This window comes from Sturnira hondurensis, unplaced genomic scaffold (genome assembly GCF_014824575.4).
Source record: "Sturnira hondurensis isolate 20B ecotype Veracruz unplaced genomic scaffold, ASM1482457v3 Scaffold0007865, whole genome shotgun sequence".
Classification (NCBI taxonomy): domain Eukaryota; kingdom Metazoa; phylum Chordata; class Mammalia; order Chiroptera; family Phyllostomidae; genus Sturnira; species Sturnira hondurensis.
The window spans coordinates 3,257,767-3,280,064 of NW_028080496.1; the positions used below are offsets into that span (position 1 = coordinate 3,257,767).

General features: G+C 45.0%; 1 protein-coding gene across 2 annotated transcripts in view; it reads left to right on the forward strand.

Annotated features, from left to right (window-relative positions):
- The window catches only part of BLM (BLM RecQ like helicase), a 57,018-nt gene that overhangs the window by 27,027 nt on the left and 7,693 nt on the right, over window positions 1–22,298 (forward strand). The window contains exons 13-19 of one of the 2 annotated variants that reach the window (XM_037053566.1): window positions 5,072–5,178; window positions 6,697–6,857; window positions 9,623–9,818; window positions 12,155–12,345; window positions 15,172–15,319; window positions 20,318–20,517; window positions 20,962–21,154. In XM_037053566.1, the coding sequence (XP_036909461.1) occupies window positions 5,072–5,178; window positions 6,697–6,857; window positions 9,623–9,818; window positions 12,155–12,345; window positions 15,172–15,319; window positions 20,318–20,517; window positions 20,962–21,154 (1,196 nt within the window). Of the gene's footprint in view, window positions 1–5,071; window positions 5,179–6,696; window positions 6,858–9,622; window positions 9,819–12,154; window positions 12,346–15,171; window positions 15,320–20,317; window positions 20,518–20,961; window positions 21,155–22,298 lie in introns of those variants that run through there. The other variant, XM_037053567.1, reaches the window with a different exon arrangement.

Sequence of the window (22,298 nt, forward strand, 5' to 3'; positions counted from 1 at the left end):
TGAAGTGCCACAATGTCGGGCCTGTCATGATGAGGTTTCTTTACCCTTCTGACAGAGGGCGCGCTCTCGAGCGTGGCTTTGGTAGCCAGTTCCTTCCAGGGTGCTGTGCTGCCTGTTGGTTTGCAGGCCGTCCGCTCTGTAGGAGCCTGGTGCAGAGAGAGACCCGTCTCCTCACCCGCTGCCCGCCAGCCCAGCCCATCCCCTTCCGCTGGGGCTCAGCAGACTAGCGGCCACACTGGTCGGAGGGCGGCGGCAGCGTGGCAGTGGCCAGGGCCACAATTCATGTATATATTTTTTAATAATTCTTAAGCATAAATTTTTATTGGAAATGTGTAACTTATGGAGATAGGACTTTCTTTAATTCGTTTATATATCTACAAATGAATTCAGTCGGCTCAAATGTCTTTTATAGATGTAAGCATTGAGAAACATTGCTCACTTAAACGTGGAGATGGGAATGGAAGGCATTTTATTGTACTAATAACACTCAATTATTTGAATTCCTTCTGACGTATATGCCAAAATTACATAATGCTCTGTCCTGAAAACTTATTTTTAATGATATTTCAGCTGAAAACTCAATTAGGCCCTCCAAATTTTGTTGAAAGCAAAGAATTATAAACCATCTGACTGGCGTAATAAGTCAGATCATCCGTTACTCACTTTTTCTGGGGAATATACCCTTTAAAAATGCATCACCAATGACTATTAAGTATTAGTGACTATTAAGTATTCTTGTTACACTTCCACAGAAAGGAACCTTGTATCCAATATATTCAGAAGATGTGGGGAATCAAAATACTTTAAGATTCAGTACACTTCTAATGTATTTTTGACATATGTTTTATTGTGACATGCTTTTAAATTACATTTCTGTCCAAACTTTGTGGCTACTGCTCAGCACTTTCAGGTAATGGGACATGACTACTGTATTACCGGATTGGGAAATCCAGTTTTTGTTGCCACAACAGTCAGCCAAATCAGACTTCTTTTCTTACATACAAAAAAGAAAATTCTGACAGTTTTTCAATTCACAGAAACTTGTCACATAGCCTTGTGACAAGTATTTCAGTTCCAAAAGCAACAAGAGCTGAGTACAAATTGATTCCATTTCCTCCCACATCACTTGAAATGACATGAGTTTGACGCCCTGGACCCCACGATAGTTTGATTTTTGGTGGCCACGTCAATACTCCCTTACTGAGATACAGCGGAGTCCAACACTTCTTTTCAAAAACAAAACCTTAAGATGGAATGGACACGCCATAAAATTCATCCATGTAAAGGTTAGTTTCGTGGGTGGGTTTCTTAATTTTTATTTATTACTTTATTTTCACAGAGCTGTGCAGCCATCCCCCAATGTAGGGGCATTTACATCTTAGCTATCCGTTATCAACTGATGGTAAGTGTCTGTGACTGGAACGTGTGGTAGTTCTAAACGTACCACTCTCCAGCCGGCCAAGTGAGATTTGTTCTATGTAATAAACGCCGAGAGCCGTCTCCTTTTCACCCCCACAAACTGTGGGAACGCTGCTTCTAGTCCGTGGCCCATCTGCTGCGCTTTAGCAGTCCATTTGCTGTGCGGAGACTTGTTTTGGTTTTAATTGGATCTGAGATCCACAACTTGATGTCCTAATATCATGTCATTTTATTATTTTTAGTAAAAGTAATTTGCCTGACTAAAGTAGTAAACATTTCAAAGTTTTCCTCAATTATGTCACAAATCAAAAACTGTTCAGATTTTCATGTCAAATGTTTTAACATACCCATTTTTTTTTTGAGATAGAACATACATACCGTACGATCGGCCTATTTGAAGTGTACGAGGCAGTGGTTTGTGGTGCGGTCAGCTGTGCAGCCGTCACAACAGTCCATTTTAGATCGTTTTCCTTGTCCTGCCAAAACACCCACAGCCAAGCCCTGGCCAGTGTAGTTCAGTGGATTGAGCGTGGGCTGCGAACCAGAGGGCCGCTGGTTCGATTCCCAGTCAGGGCACATGCCTGGGTTGCAGGCCAGGTCCCCAGTGGGGCCATGTGAGAGGCAACCACACATTGCTGTTTCTCTCCCTCTCTTTCTCCCTCCCTTCCCCTCTCTCTACAAATAAAAGTAAAATCTTAAAAAAACCCAAAACACCCATATCTGTTGGTAGTGAATCCCCCTCTTCCCTCACACTCGCTGCGGGACACAGGCAACCACTGATCTACCTTCTGTCTTTAGATGCGCCTGTTGGGCAACACCTGTTATAAATAGAATCATCGAACAGGTTGTCTTTTGTGAGTGGCTTCTTTTACTTCACATCCTGTTTTCAAAGCTTACTCTTGAATAGTATCCCATTGCTTGGCTACAGCCCATTTCATTCCTTCCCTGGTGAAATATGGGGGTCGTTGGCCTTTTGGCTGTTATGGGTAAGGCTGCTGTGGACGTTCACCCACAAGCCTTTGCGTGGCCCTTTGCTTCCATTTCTCGTGGGTCCAGGCCCAGGCGTGGAGTTGGCGGGGCGTGTGGCAACGCTGTTTTCGACCTTTCGCAGAACTGCCAGGCTGTTTCCAAAGTCGCCGCGCCATTTTGTGTTCTGCCAGCATTGCTGTTGTCTTTGTCGCTGAGACTGTTTTTATTTCGTTTTTTTAATGTATGAAGCGTTGTTTGGAAATTGAAGCGTGAGGTAAAATGTGGGAAAGGCGTTGAGGCCGTTCTTGTGAGGAGCCATTTCAGCTTCCTGTTGGGAGGGAGACCCCTGCCACCCCCAGCTTACGCCCAGATGGACTCAAATACGTTTTGAGATTATGTACGTACGTCATTGTGGTTCCTGAGCAACCCTTTCCATGCTATAATGGTATCAGGACTGCAGTCCATCCCCGTTGCTGTGGCAGTGATGGTACGTTTCAACGTAAGAAACATTCAGACATGTAGAGAATTGGGGGTGTATTTGAGTCAAACTGACAACAGTCGCTGGGAAGCAGAATCTCCGCAGACTGAGAAATGCTCAGGACAGTGGCACTTTAACACCTTATTTTATGTATTACCGTCAGAGGAGGCGGCATGGGGGTCACAAGAAGCCCGTTGGAAGTAGGTGAGGGAGGCAGGAGAAAAGTGGGGAAATCTCTGGGGCTGGATAAAAGGTAGAGCGGAGAGACACATACTTCTTCTACACTAGGGGGTACACCGCAGTTCACCATGAATGTCCACAGCGCACAGAGGTGGTGTGCAAGTGGTGTGCAGAGAGATGACAGTGGGGGGCACCGGCGGTCCCTGCTCTGAAGGGAGACTGCTCGGAGGGGTCTGGAAAAAGGAGATGATCTCCACTTCCCGGAGGTCTGTTGTCCCAGATGCAAACAAACGACAGTGTCAGGGAGGAGAGGTACCAGCCTAGGACAGGACTGCCCGCCAGGAACTCCTTCCAGTCAGTGAGTTTCAGACCGTCTTTTGGTTACTTTAGGTCTCTGAGTTTGTACGGCCGCCACGCGGGCCTCCCCGAGCTGTCAGGTGAGTCAGTGGCCCCTTTTCTTCCACGGAAGCGACGAGCTGAGAACGATCAAACAGTGCGTGGACTTATCAGTCTTTCACCTGCCGCCTTTTTTGCCCCAATCCGCCGCACCCCCTTCGGCCATTCCAAACGCTGAAAGAAGGTTCCGAGAGTTTTGCGTAAATGATACCAGAGGAGGGGGGTTTTAAAGTGTCGGCATAACTTGGAGCGGTGCGTTCTGTGGCGAAGGAAGCCACGCTGCGCAGTCAAAATCACCTTCTCTCCCAGCACCTCGCTCAGTGTGTCTGAAACCAGAGCATCCCGCTGGAGCCCGAAAGACTTCCTTCCTGATGCTATGCCCTACCCTCGATGGAAATACGTGAGACGCTTAAACACGTGAAGGCCCACCGCGGGTTCCTGGTTCTTGGATTAAAGAAAGTTCCTCCTCCACCCACAGCCGCACTATGCAGTTTTGGGGGGGTTGGTGTTCTCGGGGTTTCTACACCCGGAACAGTGCACAGCAGTGAAGTTCAGCATGGGTCACGAGCAGGGCTTGTTTGTTTTAGAAAGTGGGGGGGGGGCAGCTGTAAAGGGGAAACGGCAGGAGTAACCAGCAGGGTGTCTCGACCAGAAGAGCATTTGAAGATCAGTCTTGTAGCCAAAAAGTGCGTGTAAAAACGGAGGGTCTGCAGACTGGTCCCTTCAACACCGTCTTTGCTCCTGTGCGTTTAGAAAGCCCTTGTGACCCCCGGGGGCGTTCAGACCCGATTGTAAACTCACGCAAATGGAAGTGGTTTAAGGACTAAGCTGGAGGCAAAAGTTGGGACTCCTGGGAGTGGTATGTCGGGACTATTTAAAGACAGGAGTTGAGGAGATCAGAGATAAAGGGAATATAAACTTGTGAGAGCTAGTATGTTTTCGGTAAGGATAGCCAACCATGTGGCCTGGTGGAGAAGTCAGGGAGGATGAGATCTGAAAAAAGACCAAGCCCCTGGGGAGGGTTACTACGGCCTCCACAAGCAAGGCATTCGTTAGTCCAGAAACCAAACACATTTATGGTACAGATGGCTACAAAACCTGGACTAGCCTGGATTTAGATACAAAGAGAGAGAGCCGCGGTTGGTAGTCCCCGAACTTCCCCCTCTGGTCTCCACGCCCTGTAACAGCAGTGGCCTCACCGTCAGCCCAGGCACGGGGAGGTGTCTGTGCTCTGAGTTTAACTGGTTCTTTCTATAGAGATGGTGGGGCCTGGAGCAGTGGAGGGTCCCTCCTGGGCCAAGGACCCAGTCGTAGTTCTGTCACCTTTCGTTTCAAAAGCTTTGAGAAAACAGTTTCGGTAGAATGGTAATGGGGAAAGCAAGGATGGTGGTGCCGAGAACAAATGGAATATGTGGTTAGTCGGCAGGGAGCGTGTCTTCCGAGGAACTTGCCGCTGGAAGGAAAGAATGGAGGGGTCAGCGTTCCATCATGTGAGCTCAGGTGACGACATTCGGTTTTGCATGACCTGATAATTAGGTCTGCACTCTAAAAACACTAGCATTTAATTTTTAAGGGTGGCTAAAATTGTATTTTCTCATAACTAAATCTCATCTTTGGGACTTTTTTTAGGTTTACCATGAGCTTTAACAGGCATAATCTGAAATACTATGTGTTACCCAAAAAGCCTAAAAAGGTGGCGTACGATTGCTTGGAATGGATCAGAAAGCATCACCCATGTGAGTACAGCCATGTGATGAATTGTGTCTGGAAGATAAATGTCTTTCTAGTAGCACAATAGAATATATAAAATTGCACACTAAACGTTTCTCATTATGATAGCACCAACTTGCTATGTATAGAGCAGAATATCACCCCTCTCAGTTCTGGGCATGGTGAAATCTCATTTGGTTTGATAACAATAAACCGTAACAATGAAATGCTAAGTGCTCCCTGCCCCAGCCCTGCGGTGCAGCTGTGGCTTCAGTGTTTCTCCCCTGGCCGCCATCGCTGCGTGGCCGGGACAGGGCCTCGTTTCTGTGCGTTCTTTTAGGCGTCCCTGCCTTTAAGCTGTGTTAATTAGAGCGGGAATCTGAAATTCAATGTTTTCCACATAACTCACTTTTCAAAGGAGAGTTGTGTTATGCGTATTTGTTTAGTTTTTAAAACTTAGTGCACAAATCAGTTTGAACACATCGAACAGCGCGGAGACACACTGTGAGGAAGTCAGCAATCTCCCTCCCCAGACAGCTAGCGGGGGCAGCCCAGTGGGTGTGCAGAGCTCTGCCTCTGGTTCTGCCCCAGAGAGACGGCTTTTTCTTAATACCTTTTATTTCCTGACTTTAAAAACAACATAAACAAGCTCTGGCTCGTGTAGCTCAGTGGATTTACCATGGGCCTGCGAATCACACGATCAAGGTTCGATTCCCAGTCAGGGCACATGCCTGGGTTGCAGGCCAGTTCCCGGCAGGGGCCAGGTTCCCAGCAGGAAACTCACGAGAGGCAACCATACATTGATATTTCTCTCCTTCTCTCCTTCCCTTCTCCTCTAAAGATAAATAAAATCTTTTTAAAAAAGCAACATAAACAAAACAGTAAATATAACTCATGCTCGCCAGCGAACATTTAGAAAGCAGCCAAAGACAGACCTCACCTCAAGGCAAGTCCCTGTTACTGTTTTGGTTTATGTCCTTCCAGTAATTTTTGTATGCATTTTCCTCTTCGTTAGCATACTATATATATATTGTGTTTCTACCCTTCACCTTTTATCTCTTGAGCATTTTCCCATGTCTTTTTAAACACTTAGAAAATACTTGGTAATTGTAGTATATTTCATAATTTCCTATCCTAATTAGGCCCCTGATGTTGGTCATTAAAATTACTCTAATTCTAAAAATTTAAATAAAATTTTCGAATAAGTCCTTGTACTACTTTATTTTCTAGATGAGTCTTCTAGAGGGAAACTGAGTCAGAAGGCAGCGGCGTTGCCATGCGCCCCCCACAGGGTCTGTGTGAGAGCACCCTCCCCTGTTGGAGCCCACGGAAAGGAAGCGCAGAGTCTGTGGGGTTTGCAGGGACAGGACTGGAGGCCAGATCTCACCGTTTCCGGTGCTCACCAGTCAGTTTCTTGCTTCAATTTTTCTGCCCATGTGATCTTCCTCTGCTGTAGGAAAACCACGCAGGTCTACTAACATGTCACACATTTCAAAGAACAAAATGTGAATTGTGTTGTGACTTGTGCCCTCATTCCTTCGCAGATGACTCGGGGATAATTTACTGCCTCTCCCGGCGGGAATGCGACACGATGGCAGACACCTTGCAGAAGCATGGCCTCGCTGCTCTTGCCTATCACGCTGGGCTCAGCGATTCTGCCAGAGACGAGGTGCAGCACAAGTGGATCAACCAGGACGGCTGCCAGGTGACCTCGGTTCAGACAGACAGATGCATGAAGTGACTTTGATAGTATGTAAGCAAACTTGCCTGTGTAGCATGAAAGTTGTTTTCACCGTGAGTAGTAAGCATCAAAATAAGACTGAAATGGAAAAACATGTTTGTTTAAGACTTCTAAAATTGTTTTTTCTCTCTATCAAAAAAAATCTTTAATGGAGTTATAATTCACAGACCACAAAATTCACCCTTTCAAAGTTTTTAAGTCAGTGCCCTGACCAGTGCAGCTCAGTGGGTTGAGTGCTGACCTATGAACAGAAAGGTCAAGGGTTTGATTCCCCGGTCAGAACACATGCCTGGGTTGCGGGCCAGGTACCCAGCTGGGGGCATGTGACAGGCAACCACACGTTGATGTTTCTCTCCCCCCCGCTTCCCCTCTCTCTAAAAATAAATAAATAAAATCTTTAAAAAACACACATACACAATGAAGAGCTTGTAAAAATTTGAAAAGAGAGGCAGGAAACTTAATAGATTACCCTATGGGCTATCAAGAGACTGTTGGGTAGAAAAAAATACAGAAGACTCGATTCAAATGTTTTATTTTAAAGTGCAACTTTGGTAATAATTGTAAGAATTAAAATTGGAAACAGTGAGAAACTATTTCCACCTCTCATATTAGCAAGCTCTTACTAACTGTGGGGGACAGGGCTGTAGGAGGCAGATTCCTCCAGGGAGCCCTCCTGGAAGGCAGTGTGGCGGACTCTGCTGGGCGCCTCGGCCGTGCAGCGTGGGCAAAGAAGTGACAGCAGTGTTGTCTTGAAGAGTAAATACCCTACAGCTGGGTACTGCTAATAGCTGAAGTGCCCTGAGAGAATGACTAGGGACATCACGGTACTGCATTCCTGCCATTAGAAATGGTTTGTGAAGACTTTTTTTTAAGATATGAAAATGTTCCGATGTTAATGACGACGGGTAAAGGTGGTAAAGAATAGAACTCAGAAGTGTATAATCTCAACCATAAAGAAAGAGGATTGGATAGGAACATAGACAAGGAAAAAAGAAGCCGATTTTTTCAACCTCTAAATCTAAATATAGTATAAGTATTCTGCAATATATATGCAATATATACATATATATAAAGAACACTTTGCTAGAAAATACAGTTTTTTAAAATTGGCTTTAAAAATTTTTAATATGCAATAATTGTTTTTGTTCTCAGACCAGCTAATCCTTACAGTCAGGGTATAACAATATACTCAACTACACAGCCTTGATCTTGTTAGATTTGTGAGATAGAATAAAACTTGCTTGTTTTTCTTCACAAAGAAGTGATTGTCCTCTGAAGTTTTAGAAGCAACACAGAAATAAAGAAGGAAGTAACAACTGGACAAAGCCAGTTTTCCCAGTTATAAGAAATAGGGCTTTCAGCCCTGGCTGGTGGGGTTCAGTGGTTTGAGCACCGGCCTGCAGACCAAAGGGCCGCCTGTTCGATTCCCAGAGTACATGCCTGGGTTGTGGGCGAGGTCGGCCCCCGGTAGGGGGCGCGCTCGAGGCAACCACTCAATGATTCTCTCCCTCTTTTTCTCCTCCTCCCCTCTCTAAAAATAAATGAGATAATTAGAAAAAGAAAAAGAAAGAAACAAGGCTTTCAGAAAGAGTTGGTGGCCTGGAGTCCTGAGTCCTGTGCCCGTTTGATCCAGGGTCTCTGGGAACCCCGTGGGCCGCTCCCCGCAGCCTGTGGGCGGTGACGTCTTGCTCCATAGCCCCCGCACCGCCAGAGGCTACAGCAGACTTCCTCTTTCCAAGGAGATTTGCCATGAATGTGGATGGATGGCCGCTCCCGATCCCAGCGTTGGTGGAGGCACCCGTTTGCCGTCCACGTGCTCCAGCGCTTGCAGTTCCTCTCTCTGGTTCTCACAGTTCCCCAGGTCATGTCAGCAGCCCCAGTCTGGCAGCCAGATAGTTCAGCGGCTTTTGAAATACTGTTATTGCAGTGGCAACTTATTTGTTAAGTGCTAAAAAAAGATTTGCAGCTTTATTTGTATGATGTAATTTTGCCTGCAGGTATAATGCTTCGGTCTGGGTTAAATAGGTCCCAAATTTGCAACTGAAATGGATATTCTTAAAAATGACTTTTTACTAAAAACCGATGTATCAGGTTCCTGACGTTTAGCTATCACCGCGCTCCCGTTAAGTAATTTGTATAGGCTAAGGTCAAGGGTCTCCGGCCTTTTTTCCAAGTATAAGCCGCTCTCAGACTTTTACTCACATGAGTTACAATAAGAATTTCATGTTTTGACTTTGAAATTCGCTGACAAACAAAAGGGGCTGGTAAGTGACGAGCTGCTGCCACCAGGAGAACGGGTGGCACTGGAGCAGGTGAGAATGCCACCGTACCTGACTCATCAGACACGCTGGCAGCAGTGGCCCCTGAAAGCCGCGTGTGGGAGCAGCACCCTCGACCACCTCCACCTCAGAAACGTGAGCGGACAAACGGGACGGCACACCGAGTGATGGCGGCTGTTGGCTCTGGCTCCCGAACGTGACACCAGGTCACACAAGAACGTGCCTGCCACCCCGAGCTTTTCTTTACCTTCCTGGATCTAAAGAAAGCTGCAGATTGCCAATATGGACACCTCACGTTGGTCGTGCTAAATAACGGGACCAAGTTAAGCTATGAGGTTGTCGTAGAGAGTACATTTTAAAGCAAAATTGAAGATGAAGTGTTTAGGAGCATCTTATTAGAATGGTTCCTCAATGCATGACAAGTCTGATAGGCCCTTGCTCTCACATCAGGTTATCTGTGCCACAGTTGCGTTTGGAATGGGGATCGACAAGCCCGATGTGCGATTTGTGATCCACGCCTCCCTCCCGAAGTCCGTGGAAGGCTACTACCAGGAGTCTGGCAGAGCTGGGAGGGATGGGGAGGTGTCTCACTGCCTGCTCTTCTACACCTATTACGACGTGACCAGACTGAAGAGACTGATACTGAGTAAGTCCTCTTCAGACTCCTGACGGTGGTGATCCGCTCCTGCTACTGTGGTACTTTTGGTCCAGTTTTCCATAAATAGTCAAAGAAAAATAGGGGTGCATATAGAAATACAGAAAGTATTCATTTTTATGATGAAAGTATTACCTGTTATTATATAAAACTCAAAGGAGCCGTGCTCAGTGGCTGTGAAGCAAAGGGTCGCCGGTTCGATTCCCTGTCGGGACACATGCCTGGGTTGCAGACCAGGTCCCTGGTGGGGGCATGTGAGAGACAACCACACATTGGGGCGGGGAACAGACCTCAAAGGGTACAGACTGTATCTGACGGAAGATTTCCAAACCGTGCCATTTCCTGCCCTAAGAAGTAGCTCCAGTTATGGGTTTCCCCTCTGTTCTTCCGGACCTAGTCTCTGCACACATCCCTGCACATAACACATCTTCTAAACGTGCAGAAGGGTACCAGGGGAAAATAGCGACTCATTGTCAACATCCAGGTTAGAACCCCAAACCTCGTGTGTGTGTGTCTGTGTGTCTGTGTGTCTGTCCATCTCCCATTTCATCCTTCCGCCCCCTCTTTAGGGACAGGCAATATCCTGTGTTTGGTGTCTGCCTTTCCCAAATGCATGCATTGTACCATGCTAATGGGATTGTGTTATGTGTGCATATATTATAAACGTCTATCTGATTTCAATTAACGCTAAGATGTAATTATGACTCCAGTCACTATGCATAGCTTGACTGTATAGAGTTCCGTTGTGTGGTGGTCCCATGGTTATGTAATCCGTCCCCTTTTAGTAGATAGTTTGATTGTTTCTTATTTTTCAGTATTATCAACAGTACAAGGTTGAATATCCTTGTACAGATATCTTCGGGTATGAGTGCAATTATCTATATGGGATAAATTTCTAGAGTTAGACTTGCTGAGTCAAAGTGAATACATATTTTAGAATCTTATTATGTTATTTTGCCCATTTTACTGTTGGGTCAGGATTATTAAGTAAATATATTTCCTAAATAAATTTGCCTACTCTGAGACCACTTTTGAATGAACTTTGATAGACGTACTAAGCCCGAGAAATGGCATTAAGCAAGCACTGTGCTGAGTAATGTATCTCCCTGTTTGCTCCTAACCACCGGCTTTCGGGGTAGAGTTAGTCCCGTGGGAATGAGCTTCAGGGAGGAAGCTTGACTTGCCTCCAGGGGCGCAGGCGCAGCAGGAACAGCAGCAGCGTGGTGGGCGGGTGGCGGTGCTATTTAGGGACACAGCACCCCTTCAGCACTTACCTTGTGCTCTGTCCTAAGTGCTGTACATGTATCACTTCATTTAATCTCCACAGCAACCCGAAAGGATGCCAGCTACTGGTCCTCATTTGTAGAGGAGGGAAACGAGGTATGGAGCTGGGAAGCGGCGTGAAGCCCGGGTTGGTCAGACTCCGTGGTCCGTGACCCCAGCGCTGTGCCAAGATGGTTCTCAGCGTGTCTGAGAGTGTGTCTTAAGTCTCGTGCGTCTGTCTGTGTTTTTAAACAGAACCTATGTTAAGTTAGGTTCAAATAGTTTAATAAGTATTTAAGTCCTAAACACTCAGAGCCATTTGAAAAAAGATAGATTAGAAATGTCTTTTTACTTCATTCTTGACTAACCACACTTCTAACGAATGGAAAATATGTACATGTTCACAAACCTTGGAATCAGATTGGACACTGTCACCCTCGTTCATTTTCTGCTTCTCGGTCATTTTCTGGAGGTACTTGTTTTTGATAGAGCTGCCAGAAATTCACTGTCACAAAAAATGTCACTGAAAGGAACGTAGCCTACCGTGAACTTCCTCCAACTGGTAGCTTGTATGGTGTCAATAGTTGCCAGGCATTGCTGTTTCCTTACAATTGAAACTGCGCTGCCAGTGCCTGGTGAGTTCACCACAGCGTCCTGCACGCCCTGGCACGCGCTTTCAGGGCCCTGGCCTAACCGCTCTGACCCAGGCACTCTGGGGCGCACGGCCCACTGCCAAAGCCCCGTGCTCTGCCTTCTTTGGCCATTCAGTTCGGTGCAGCTTGTCTGATAGATACAGTCAATCTCACGCAGGTCCTCATCATTGGGAATGATGAGGGTCTGCCCAACAATCTGCACGTACACCCGTGAAACTAGTATCTCCTGGGATTAACATAAACATTCAGTTAACTATGTAGAATGATGTCCTGTTGATGTATAATGCTGTTAATAGTTTCATTTCATTTAATGTTTAAAGTTACGTGATTCTATTTTAAATATTTCTGTGACATTCTCCACTATTCTTCAACCCTAATAAGTGTGTTTTGCTGTGTTTTCTTTTCTTTTAGTGGAAAAAGATGGAAACCATCATACGAGAGAGACTCACTTCAATAATTTGTATAGTATGGTACATTACTGTGAAAATATAACAGAATGCAGGCGAATACAGCTTTTGGCTTACTTTGGTGAAGTTGGATTTAATCCTGGCTTTTGTAAGAAGCACCCAGATGTTTCTTGCGATAACTGCTGTAAAACAAAGGTAAAATAAGAAAAAAAAATATTTTTCTTTTCTTATCTTAAAAAAGTTAGATGGAAGATGGATTTGAGAATTTGTTCTCTCATCTCCTGTAGCTAGGCCTTCTCGATCAATAAACCTTTCTTTGCTAAAAAGGAAGAAAAGAAAAGTTAGACGAAAATAACAGGCCTTAAGGAATTAAACGAGGAAGACTGCTTCCTCCCCACAGTAATTTGGAATAGAAACATTTTAATACTAATTCCAAAGCGTATCTTTAGAATTAGATGCCCATAAAAAATATTCTGGGCCTACCCAACATACTATAGGGTATTATACACACATATTATAGGGTATATAACGTGTGTGACGTTATATACACACACTGATAACTATAGGGTATTTTAGAAATATCATAAATCTGTAAATATAAAAAAATCTAACATAAGCAGGTAAAGTATTTTCAATTTAACTCTATATTTAGAGAGCCTGTTCTGAAAAGAGTTGTAATAACTGGACTGNAAAGAAAAGTTAGACGAAAATAACAGGCCTTAAGGAATTAAACGAGGAAGACTGCTTCCTCCCCACAGTAATTTGGAATAGAAACATTTTAATACTAATTCCAAAGCGTATCTTTAGAATTAGACGCCCATAAAAAATATTCTGGGCCTGTCCAACATACTGACGTTATATACACACACTGATAACTATAGGGTATTTTAGAAATATCATAAATCTGTAAATATTAAAAAATCTAACATAAGCAGGTAAAGTATTTTCAATTTAACTCTATATTTAGAGAGCCTGTTCTGAAAAGAGTTGTAATAACTGGACTGCTGTGTGTGTGAATTCAGCTCAGTTAGATTACTCTATAAATTGGGTTTGTCTGCTTTAAACTATGAGAAATAATGGCAATAACTTCTGGATGAGCTTGCTGTCATCTGTCCTAAAAATAACTTTGGGAGGTTGTTAAATTGGACACTTTGTTGTGCCTATTATGGTGATTCTGTTTTAATGTCTACAGTTTACAGAACATTTTCATATTTGATATATTATGTGAAATGTCTGTGTAAGGTGCTGGGGATTCACAAACGGACGTGGTGTGGGCCAGGTCCTAGACTGGGTTGCAGGAGAGGCAGACAGACATATATGTGGTCAGCACATCTACAGGACACGCAGCGCCCTCCAGAGCAGAGGTCACCGAGTGTCTCTTGGGCGGAATCTGTGGGTTTATGGCCATCTCCACCCACCACACCCAGCACACAGGCATTGCTAACCAGGTCACTCACTGAGCACATGTTTGCTGAGCGCCTGCTCAGTGACCCTCAGCTGTTGCAGGAGTTCTGGGTACTTTACAGAACAAAATACGTAGATCCCCCGAGGGTCTAGCAGGGGGAGGCTGGTACAGACAGTATAGACGGTGAGCCCACGTTGCAGGGTAAGAGCTGGTGAAAAACAGAGCAGTGTACGGAGGCGGGACTAATGGATGGGATGCTGGACACAGGTGAGGTGGCCCAGGACAATGTTATTGTACGGATGACGGTGGAGCAAAGCCTTGAAGAAAGAGGTTAACTGAGCAACTCTCTGGCTGTGGGCATCTGGGCAGAAGCCATAGTTTGCTGCCTCCTGTTCTAAGAGACAGAGGATGCATGGAGATTACCCGGCAGTGTCGAGGGCCCCCTTGAGGTCCGTAACCGTGTTTTGAAAGTGCATACAGTGAGTGTGGTTGTGTGTGTTTCTGCAGCCAAGGATAGCCACGAAGGGGCGGGCGTGGGTGCTGGAGAGCCGCGCCTAGTGTGTCTGTCAGGCAGCCTGAGGAAGTGGCCTCTCAGGGCAGGGGGGCTGGGGGCGTATGAAAGGTAGTGTTGTAATGGTCGCCTGTGGAAACGCAGCGGGAGTTAGTGGCCGTCTGAGGATGAGGGCTGCTGGCGGTCCCGGTGGATTGTTGCAGTCAGAGTGCGGGATGGTGTGGGTTAGAAAGGTGGGAAGTGGTGGCCAGGGGGTGAAGGGTCGGGATTAGTTCCACAGAAGTAGTGGGTGTGGCCATGGGAGTGAGTCACCGTGTGCGTGGAGGGCAAGACGCTGGAGCAGAGATGGACGTGCTGACAGCCAAGGGTGGGAGGGCCCTCTGGGAACCGAGTCACCGGGCAGCAGAGCAGGAATGATGTGCGCGAGAGATGGGGAACTTTTTCCTGATGATTCCAGGTAGAGCCTCAGAATCACGACCCATTGTTCGTGAAAGACGAGAACCCTGTTAGTCTTCGGGTTGTTGAAATGTGGCGGGAGAATGGGGATTAGAAGGTGCGGAGCTGCACGTGCAGAATCGCGGGGGCGTGGCGCCACCAGTTTGCACAATGGGGACAGGTGAAAGCAGAGACCACACAATAGTGGGGGCTTAGAAAATAGGCAGTTTGGAGGCAGGCGAGGGGGAGTGAGAGAGGGGAGTGACAGGAGGTAGTAAGAAGGCTAGACTGTGGCACCAAAGACCCGACAGAGATAGGAAACTGGTAAATTTGCATGTTTGTCATCTCCTAAGTCACCAGCCAGTATGTGACAGACCGCCGTCGTAGGAGGTATGGAGGATTTTTTTCCTAACAATATTCTTACCTACAGAGGACCGTCAAGGCATTGAAAGACACGATCCCCGCCTGCGAAACGGCAGTAAAGTAGGTAAAATAGGGTGCTCATTGTTCCAGACACAGGGTTACAGTAAGAACTGAGAAAAGACTGAACGTTGGAAACTCCCTTGGTTTTTGGTTTGGAAACAGTTTATTATGACACAAATAATTAGCAAACCTAGCAATCTAGGTATCATCTTAATTATCACAGAAGGTAATCTCTTTTTATTCATAGGCTTATAAGACACGAGATGTGACTGACGATGTAAAAAGTATTGTAAGATTTGTTCAAGAACATAGTTCATCACAAGGAATGAGAAATACGAAACATGTAGGTCCTTGTGGGAGATTCACTATGAATATGCTGGTCGACATTTTCTTGGGTAAGTCATCTGTTCTACTAATTTGCCTTCAATCAGTTGAAGTTGAACATCTAAAGAATTCTTTTGTCTATTTTCTTACGGAGGTGAAGGGTTTTAGAATAAACCCCTTTATTTTGAGTAACAAGAAAATCAGTTTTTATGAATTATGCCAATTATTTTTATAGAACATACATAAGTCACTAAGATGGGTTTTCACATGCAAAAAATAAAACAAGAAAGCTTACAGTTTCACCTGAGTGAGTGGAATATAACTTGCTTGGAGAATTATCTTTTGACTGACTTTCAGTTCAAGATGGCAGCCTGAGCATTAAGTATCTGTCTCTCTCTCTTTTTTTTTTTTTTGTCTTGACATCCTGTTACAATAATAAAGGAAATAAAATGAGGAGTTAAATCCATAGCAGGCCCTGGCTGGTGCAGCTCAGTGGATTGAGCACGGGCCTGCGAACCACGCGATCGTGGTTCGATTCCCAGTCAGGGCACATGCCTGGGTTGCAGGCCAATTCCCGGCAGGGGACGCATGAGAAGCAACCATACATTGATATTTCTCTCCTTCTCTCCTTCCCTTCCCTTCTAAAGAGAAATAAATAAAATCTTTTTAAAAAATCTATAATGCCATAGAGAACCAGAAAGACACCATCCTCAGACTGAGGAAATGCATAGAAGCAGTCGACAAATCAAATGAAATTCAGTAAACCATGATAGAAAATAAATGTCGGGGAGTTAAAGCGGGGGAATGCCCATCAGCCAGGCAAAAACCTCATTATCATTAGGCTTGAAGCCTAGGAGCCCAGGGAGTGGGAGTGAAAGCAAGGAAGCCCCAAACAGGAGGAGGGCTGTTAAAACAGGCTGCACGCAGAATAACTGCATGGAATACCAGCCTGGCATTGATTCTGGATCAAAAATAAACAAACTGCCTAAGGACTAGAAAGACAGCCGGGTGAGGGGCCAGAGTCCGGAGGTGGCAGCAAGCCCATCTAAAATCTGGTCCTACCTACTTACTCAAAAGCAAGCCTGGTGGCTGGGTGTCCCCACTCAGGGGAGGAGTCTGGGGACGTAGACACAGATTTGATATAACAGCAGTTTCACCTGGTTTCCGAGGGTTAACTATAAATGGGCAACCAAGAAAAAGACCAAATAAGTGGAGTACATGACCCCGGGGACTGAGATCACTTAGAAAAGAGGCAGTAGCTTTGGAGAAAGGAAAAGGGAAACTTCACCAATGTTTTGGGGGAAAAAAGAAATGAATGAGAAAGAATTATTATTAAAAATTTTAAATGAGCCCTGGCTGGTGTGGCTCAGTGGATTGCGTGCCAGCCTGCTAACTGAAAGATCGCCAGTTCGATTCCCAGTCAGGGCACATGCCTGGGTTTCGGGCCAGGTCCCCGGTTGGGGGCGTGTGAGAGGCAACCAATCGATATTCCTCCCACACGTCCATGTTTCTCTCCCCGTCTTTCTCCTTCTCTCCTCTCTCTAAACTTAAATATATAACATCTTTAAAATAAATAAATAAATTTTAACGATCGACAAAGTAAATGTAGTGAAATGGTTGGAAGATAGAATCTAGAAACTCTTCTAAGACCTGAGCAAAGAATATGTGGAAAATATGAGAGAAAAAATGTAGAAGGTCCATTCTTAGGAGATATGAAATCTGACAAATAACATTTTTGAAATGGAAAATAGGAGGGAATTATCAAATCAATAATATAAGAAAATTTCCCAGAAGGGCAGAGAAAAAGGCTTCCGTATTAAAATGCCCACTGAGTGCCAAATCACGTGCTGTATAAGATTTGAGAATACCATACCGAGAATAAGAAATTTAGAAAGAAAGGAAACTAAGAAACAAAAATTTTATTTAAAAAAATGCCAGGACTACTAGGGAGGAAGGAGTTCCTCTATCCTGGTAGGTTTAGTAGGGAGTCTGCAAGTTAAAATGTCAAAAGACAGGTTTAATCGTGTATGTAAGGGAATTTGTAGAAAAATGTAACTCAAAGGGTCCGTTAGATTTGAGGGCCTAACCACCATCTTATGAGAAAGGGAGATGGAAGAGGACACTTCTGGGAAAATACAATTTTTTGGAAAGATAAACGGGCCTTGAGGAGAGAGGATGGGAGGGAGATAGGACTCCCTCTGCGACAATGTCTAGTTAAACCTGACAAAGAGACTGCTTTTCCGATGCAGTCAGTCTCCCTGCCTGCTCCCATGGCAGGGATTTATGACGATAGATTTGAGATTTCAGGAATTCAGGTGCCTTCTGTTCAATACTTTTTATGTCAAGTGGCATATTCTGGACCTCTCCGAGATAGTCCTGAAACCAAAACCAAACTGGTCTGAGGTTAACGTCAGCAGCTGTGGAAGCTAGAATGCAAAGAAAGTGAGTGCACACCTCAGGATACCGTCAACAGAGGGACTGACGGAGGGCTCCCGGGAGGAGAGGGCCTGGAGACCGGCTCTGCAGCTGGTCCCAGAAGCGCGTGTGTGGACTGCAACAATGGCGAGGAAAGTGGGTCCAAGCAATAGAGAGTAAGAAAAGGAAATGAAATATTTCATTGATGACAGTAAAGAACGCGAATGTTACTTCTCAACAAAAAAAAGGAGAAAGCACTTTGAAACTCGAGGGGAAAGAGAGCCAACATCAAAAGTAAAAAGAAACTGCGACATGATTTTGAGTACCTGATAAAACCTACAAAAAAACCCACATTTTTTTGGTTGCAGTAAACACCTCCTTAGGGCTGCGTGAGAGTCCTGGCGTTCCAGTGGGGACGGAAGCTCGTCCTCCGCGCTGTTGGTTAGCGGCAGCGGTTGGAGTCGAGGCAGAGACTTAAACACGGCTAGAGAGCAGGACAGGCTGTGGGTGTTAATTTTTTTTTTAATTAAATATTTTATTTATTTATTTATCTTTAGAGGGGAAGGAGAGAGGGAGAGAAACATCAATGTATGGTTGCCTTTTGTGTGTCCCCTGCTGGGAGTTGGCCTGCAGGGAACTGGCCTGCAACCCAGGCATGTGCCCTGACTGGGAATCGAACCTCGATCGTCTGGTTCGCAGGCCCGCGCTCAATCCACTGAGCTACACCAGCCAGGGCTGTGGGTGTTAATCTTGATGATATAAAAATGAACGTGCAATCAATAAAAGTCAAAGAAGGGAATGCACAGAAGGATTGGGGTGCTAATAATACACCGAGAAGGGAGGGACAGTGGTCAGAAGTTCTATCTAAACGAAGAGATGAGCTGGTATTATAGCAAAATTCAGAGCAGGGCAAAGAGAAGGGGGTGGCAAGGGTTCGGGTTGCTTGTGGAAGTAACCGCAGAGCAGAAAACAAAAGCTGATTAGAAAGCGATTGCCTAGAAAAGGGAAGTGAGACTGGGAGGGGAAAGGGTGGGACAGAGGCACGTGGCCTTCCATTGTACACCCTTCTGAGCTGCCGTCCATCCCCCCCCACCCCCATATGTTACACTAATTAAATATATAAAGCAATAGCAGGTTCATTCATTTTTTAAAAAATAGCCTAGATTGGAGTAGGAAGATGGTTTGCCTGGTTTCCCCACCGTTTCCCCTGAGTCTGCTCCTTTCTCAAGACAAAAGCAGCTTTTAAGTGCTGGGCTGCCCTGGCTGGTTTCTCGCCTTGTCGGTTGGACCTTTTTCAGGGAGAACAAAGGGTTGCAGATACGGTCATTTCTTACGAGAGTGAGACGCGCTCACTCTCCTCCGCAATGCACAGACGACCGAGAGGTCTTGTGTCTGTCTGCTCACAGTCACACGTCTGTCATACTGTGCGTCTGATTTGTGGCGTTTTTGTGTAACAGTATGTAAGCATTTTCTTAATGTTCTTATTCTAAAGTAGTTCTTAATAATTTATGTTTTACTGTGTTGATGAAATGTATTTAAGTGGTCTTGTTTTAGGATGTATTTTTCTATCAAAAATAATGGTGTATTAAATAGCCTTCCAAATATACCTTCAGCTGTATCTCTGCTTTTACCTTTCATTTAAATTCCTTTAAAAATACTAAAATATTTTCTGACGCATTCTTCAGTTTTTCATTAAGTTCTTTTATGTCTTCAAAAACATTATTTCTATTTCATCCAGCTTTCTTAGTGACCCTCAGCACGAGGGTCAGTCTCCAACTCCCAGCTCAGCATTGCCAGAGCAGTTGTCCTGATCCTGTGTGACATTTCCAGGGTACAAATCTCTCAAACAAAGTAAAACGTAAATCATTCAAAATATGTGGTCAGAAGTCATCTGGCATTTATAATAATGTAATTATTTGGAACTATTAAAATAGTGCTAAAGCTTTACGAAGTAACTGTTAATTCTGATTCTAACCAGTGTCACAAGGCTTCCTAAGTAGACTTATAATGATAAAATGGTATTTGCATGGAGGACATGAGTAATGACAGCAGCTGGATGTGAAACCGAGGACCCAGCACGGGGGTGGGGGGGTGCCCTTGGCCAGCGGGGGACGGGGAAGTGTGCGGTCTGGTGGAGTGGGGTGCCTTGGGATTGAAAATCGTAGAGGCTCCATTTGTGAGGGTAACAGAAAGGACAGACTTAAATACTCCTTGATTGTAAAAGACAGTGATTTCAATAGAGTACCCGAGATAGGATTTCTAAGACTGATTATCAAAAATTTCTTGTAACCGGAAAAATAATGCAGTTATCCTAACAGAACACAGTGATGTGAAGCTACTAAAGTTTACAAAGACTCTGTCTTTGATTTCCTTCCTCTGATACAATTTTATAAGCTATGCAACACTCTAAATGATGAACTTTGGTTGCTTTTCTAACAATGCGTGTTAGACAAAGATGAGGAAAGGTACGGAGAACCGGGGAAACTTCAGAGTTCCCAGCATTTCATGGGACCGAGTGCCCGTGCCGTGGTTTTCCTGGGGAGATCCCTCATCCTCCCCAGCAGGCCTGCCCGCGAATGGCCTTCTCTGTCTCTTCTGGCAGCGGGCGTGGCGCACCTGCAAGTCACCGCTGACCTTCTTTTACTTCTCTCCAGGGACCAAGAATGCAAAGATTCAGTCAGGGATGTTTGGAAAGGGGTCCGCGTACTCACGGCACAATGCCGAGAGGCTCTTCAAAAAGCTCATACTTGACAAGGTCCTGGATGAGGACCTGTTTATCAACGCCGTTGACCAGCCGATCGCCTATGTGATGCCCGGCAGTAAGGCCCAAACTGTACTGAACGGGCATTTAAAGGTAGGATGTTCTAAAAGTTTATTTCATTTTATCATTAAACAATGAGTGGACAAACACATATCACTGAAAATTAAGCTGTCTTTTCCAAAACTTAGGGATACTGAATGTATTTATACTCTCCTATATGAACATATTCTTTCCTATTAATTTGCTAAGAGATCTTAAAAATGAACTCAAATAATGTAATACCTATCAAAGTGAATTTAATGGGTTATCATGTCGCTGAATCATCACACGTTTACTAATTAACGCTTACCAAGAAGCAGTTCTGTACTAGGTACTGGGGATACAAAGATGGCGAATGCACAGTTCCTCTTCCCAAGGGGCTTATTATCTACGTGGCATAACAGAAATATCCCCCCAAATGCAATGATATATTAAGTAAATGTGCCACACCCACCCCTATGATCTCTCTCTCTCTCTTTCTCTCTCTCACACACAAAGGTAGACTTTATGGAAACGGAAAATTCCAGCCTTTTGAAAAAACAGAAAGCCTTAGTGACAAAGACATCTCAGAGGGAAGAGGTGGTTAAGAAATGCCTGGGAGAACTTACAGAGGTCTGCAAATCTCTGGGGAAGGTTTTTGGAGTCCATTACTTTAACATCTTTAACACCGCCACTCTGAAGAAGCTTGCAGGTAGGTGCGCGTGAGGCCTCCGTTGTGTGGTGGACACTTAATGGGCCGACAGTTAATCTTGCTAAGGTGCATAAATATATGGCTCAGTCTTTTGTAGTTTTATTTAATCGCTACATTGAAAGCTCAGAGAAACAGTTTAAACTTATTCCTGAGATAAAATAGACTCTATGAGATCTCTGTAGTACTTTGACATAAGTTTAATTTTCTGCTCTCCTCGTGCTGGATGTTAGACATGGGTAATTGCCGTCTCTGGCACCAGATGGTACTTAGTGATTCTTCTGTCCACTCGCTGCCTGCCTGTCGATGTGCAGCTGTGCTCTGTGCGCGGAGAAGCTAAGCTCCTGGTGGAAAGAGTCTTCTGCCTCTTTGAATCTGCGTCTAGCGCTCTTCTGTGTCCTCAGTCTGCACGTGCCTGCCGTCCTGAGTTGCAGCTGGAGCTTCAGGCAGCTCTGCCAGAATTCTAGTAGGAAAGTCCCTGGAAAACAAGTTGTGACAGAGGTGACTGACCAGTAGTGTCCGCTACCTTCCCTGTTCTTCCTTCGTAAATCTGACCGTCGTTACCTTCTCTCTCCTCCACTCCCACTCCCGCCACCGTAGGTCCTTAAAGTACTTCGTCAGTTCTAAGACACCATCTGTTTTATGCCACTGTTATTTCATGAACTATTAAGAAAGAAAAGATTTGGCTGGTGTGGTTCAACAGGTTGAGTGCTGGCCTGTGAGCCGACGGGTCACTGATTTGATTCCTGGTCAGGGCAAAAGCTCGGTCGGGGCTTGCTGGCCAGGTCCCCAGCCGGGGTTGTGGAAGAGGTAATGTTTCTCTCTTCCTCCCTTCCCCTCTCTGAAAATTAATAAATAAATTCTTTAAAAAGAAAACATTTTACTAAACTGTGATTTTGCTGCAGATTATTTTGACTTATTTATACTTTGCATGCATGAAAAAATGCATAAAATTAAAAGGAGTTGCCAAATTTTTCCCCTATCTCTACGTTTCTGCGATTTCCTGTATTCACATGCTAATCAGTCTTTCTGTAGGCATTTATGTGGCCGTTAAGCTCGACCTGTGAGGCCCTGGCACTGCCGTCACGCTGTGGACGTGCCGACAGTGCTAATAGCTGTGGCTGAGTTCTCACGTGCACAGGCAGCC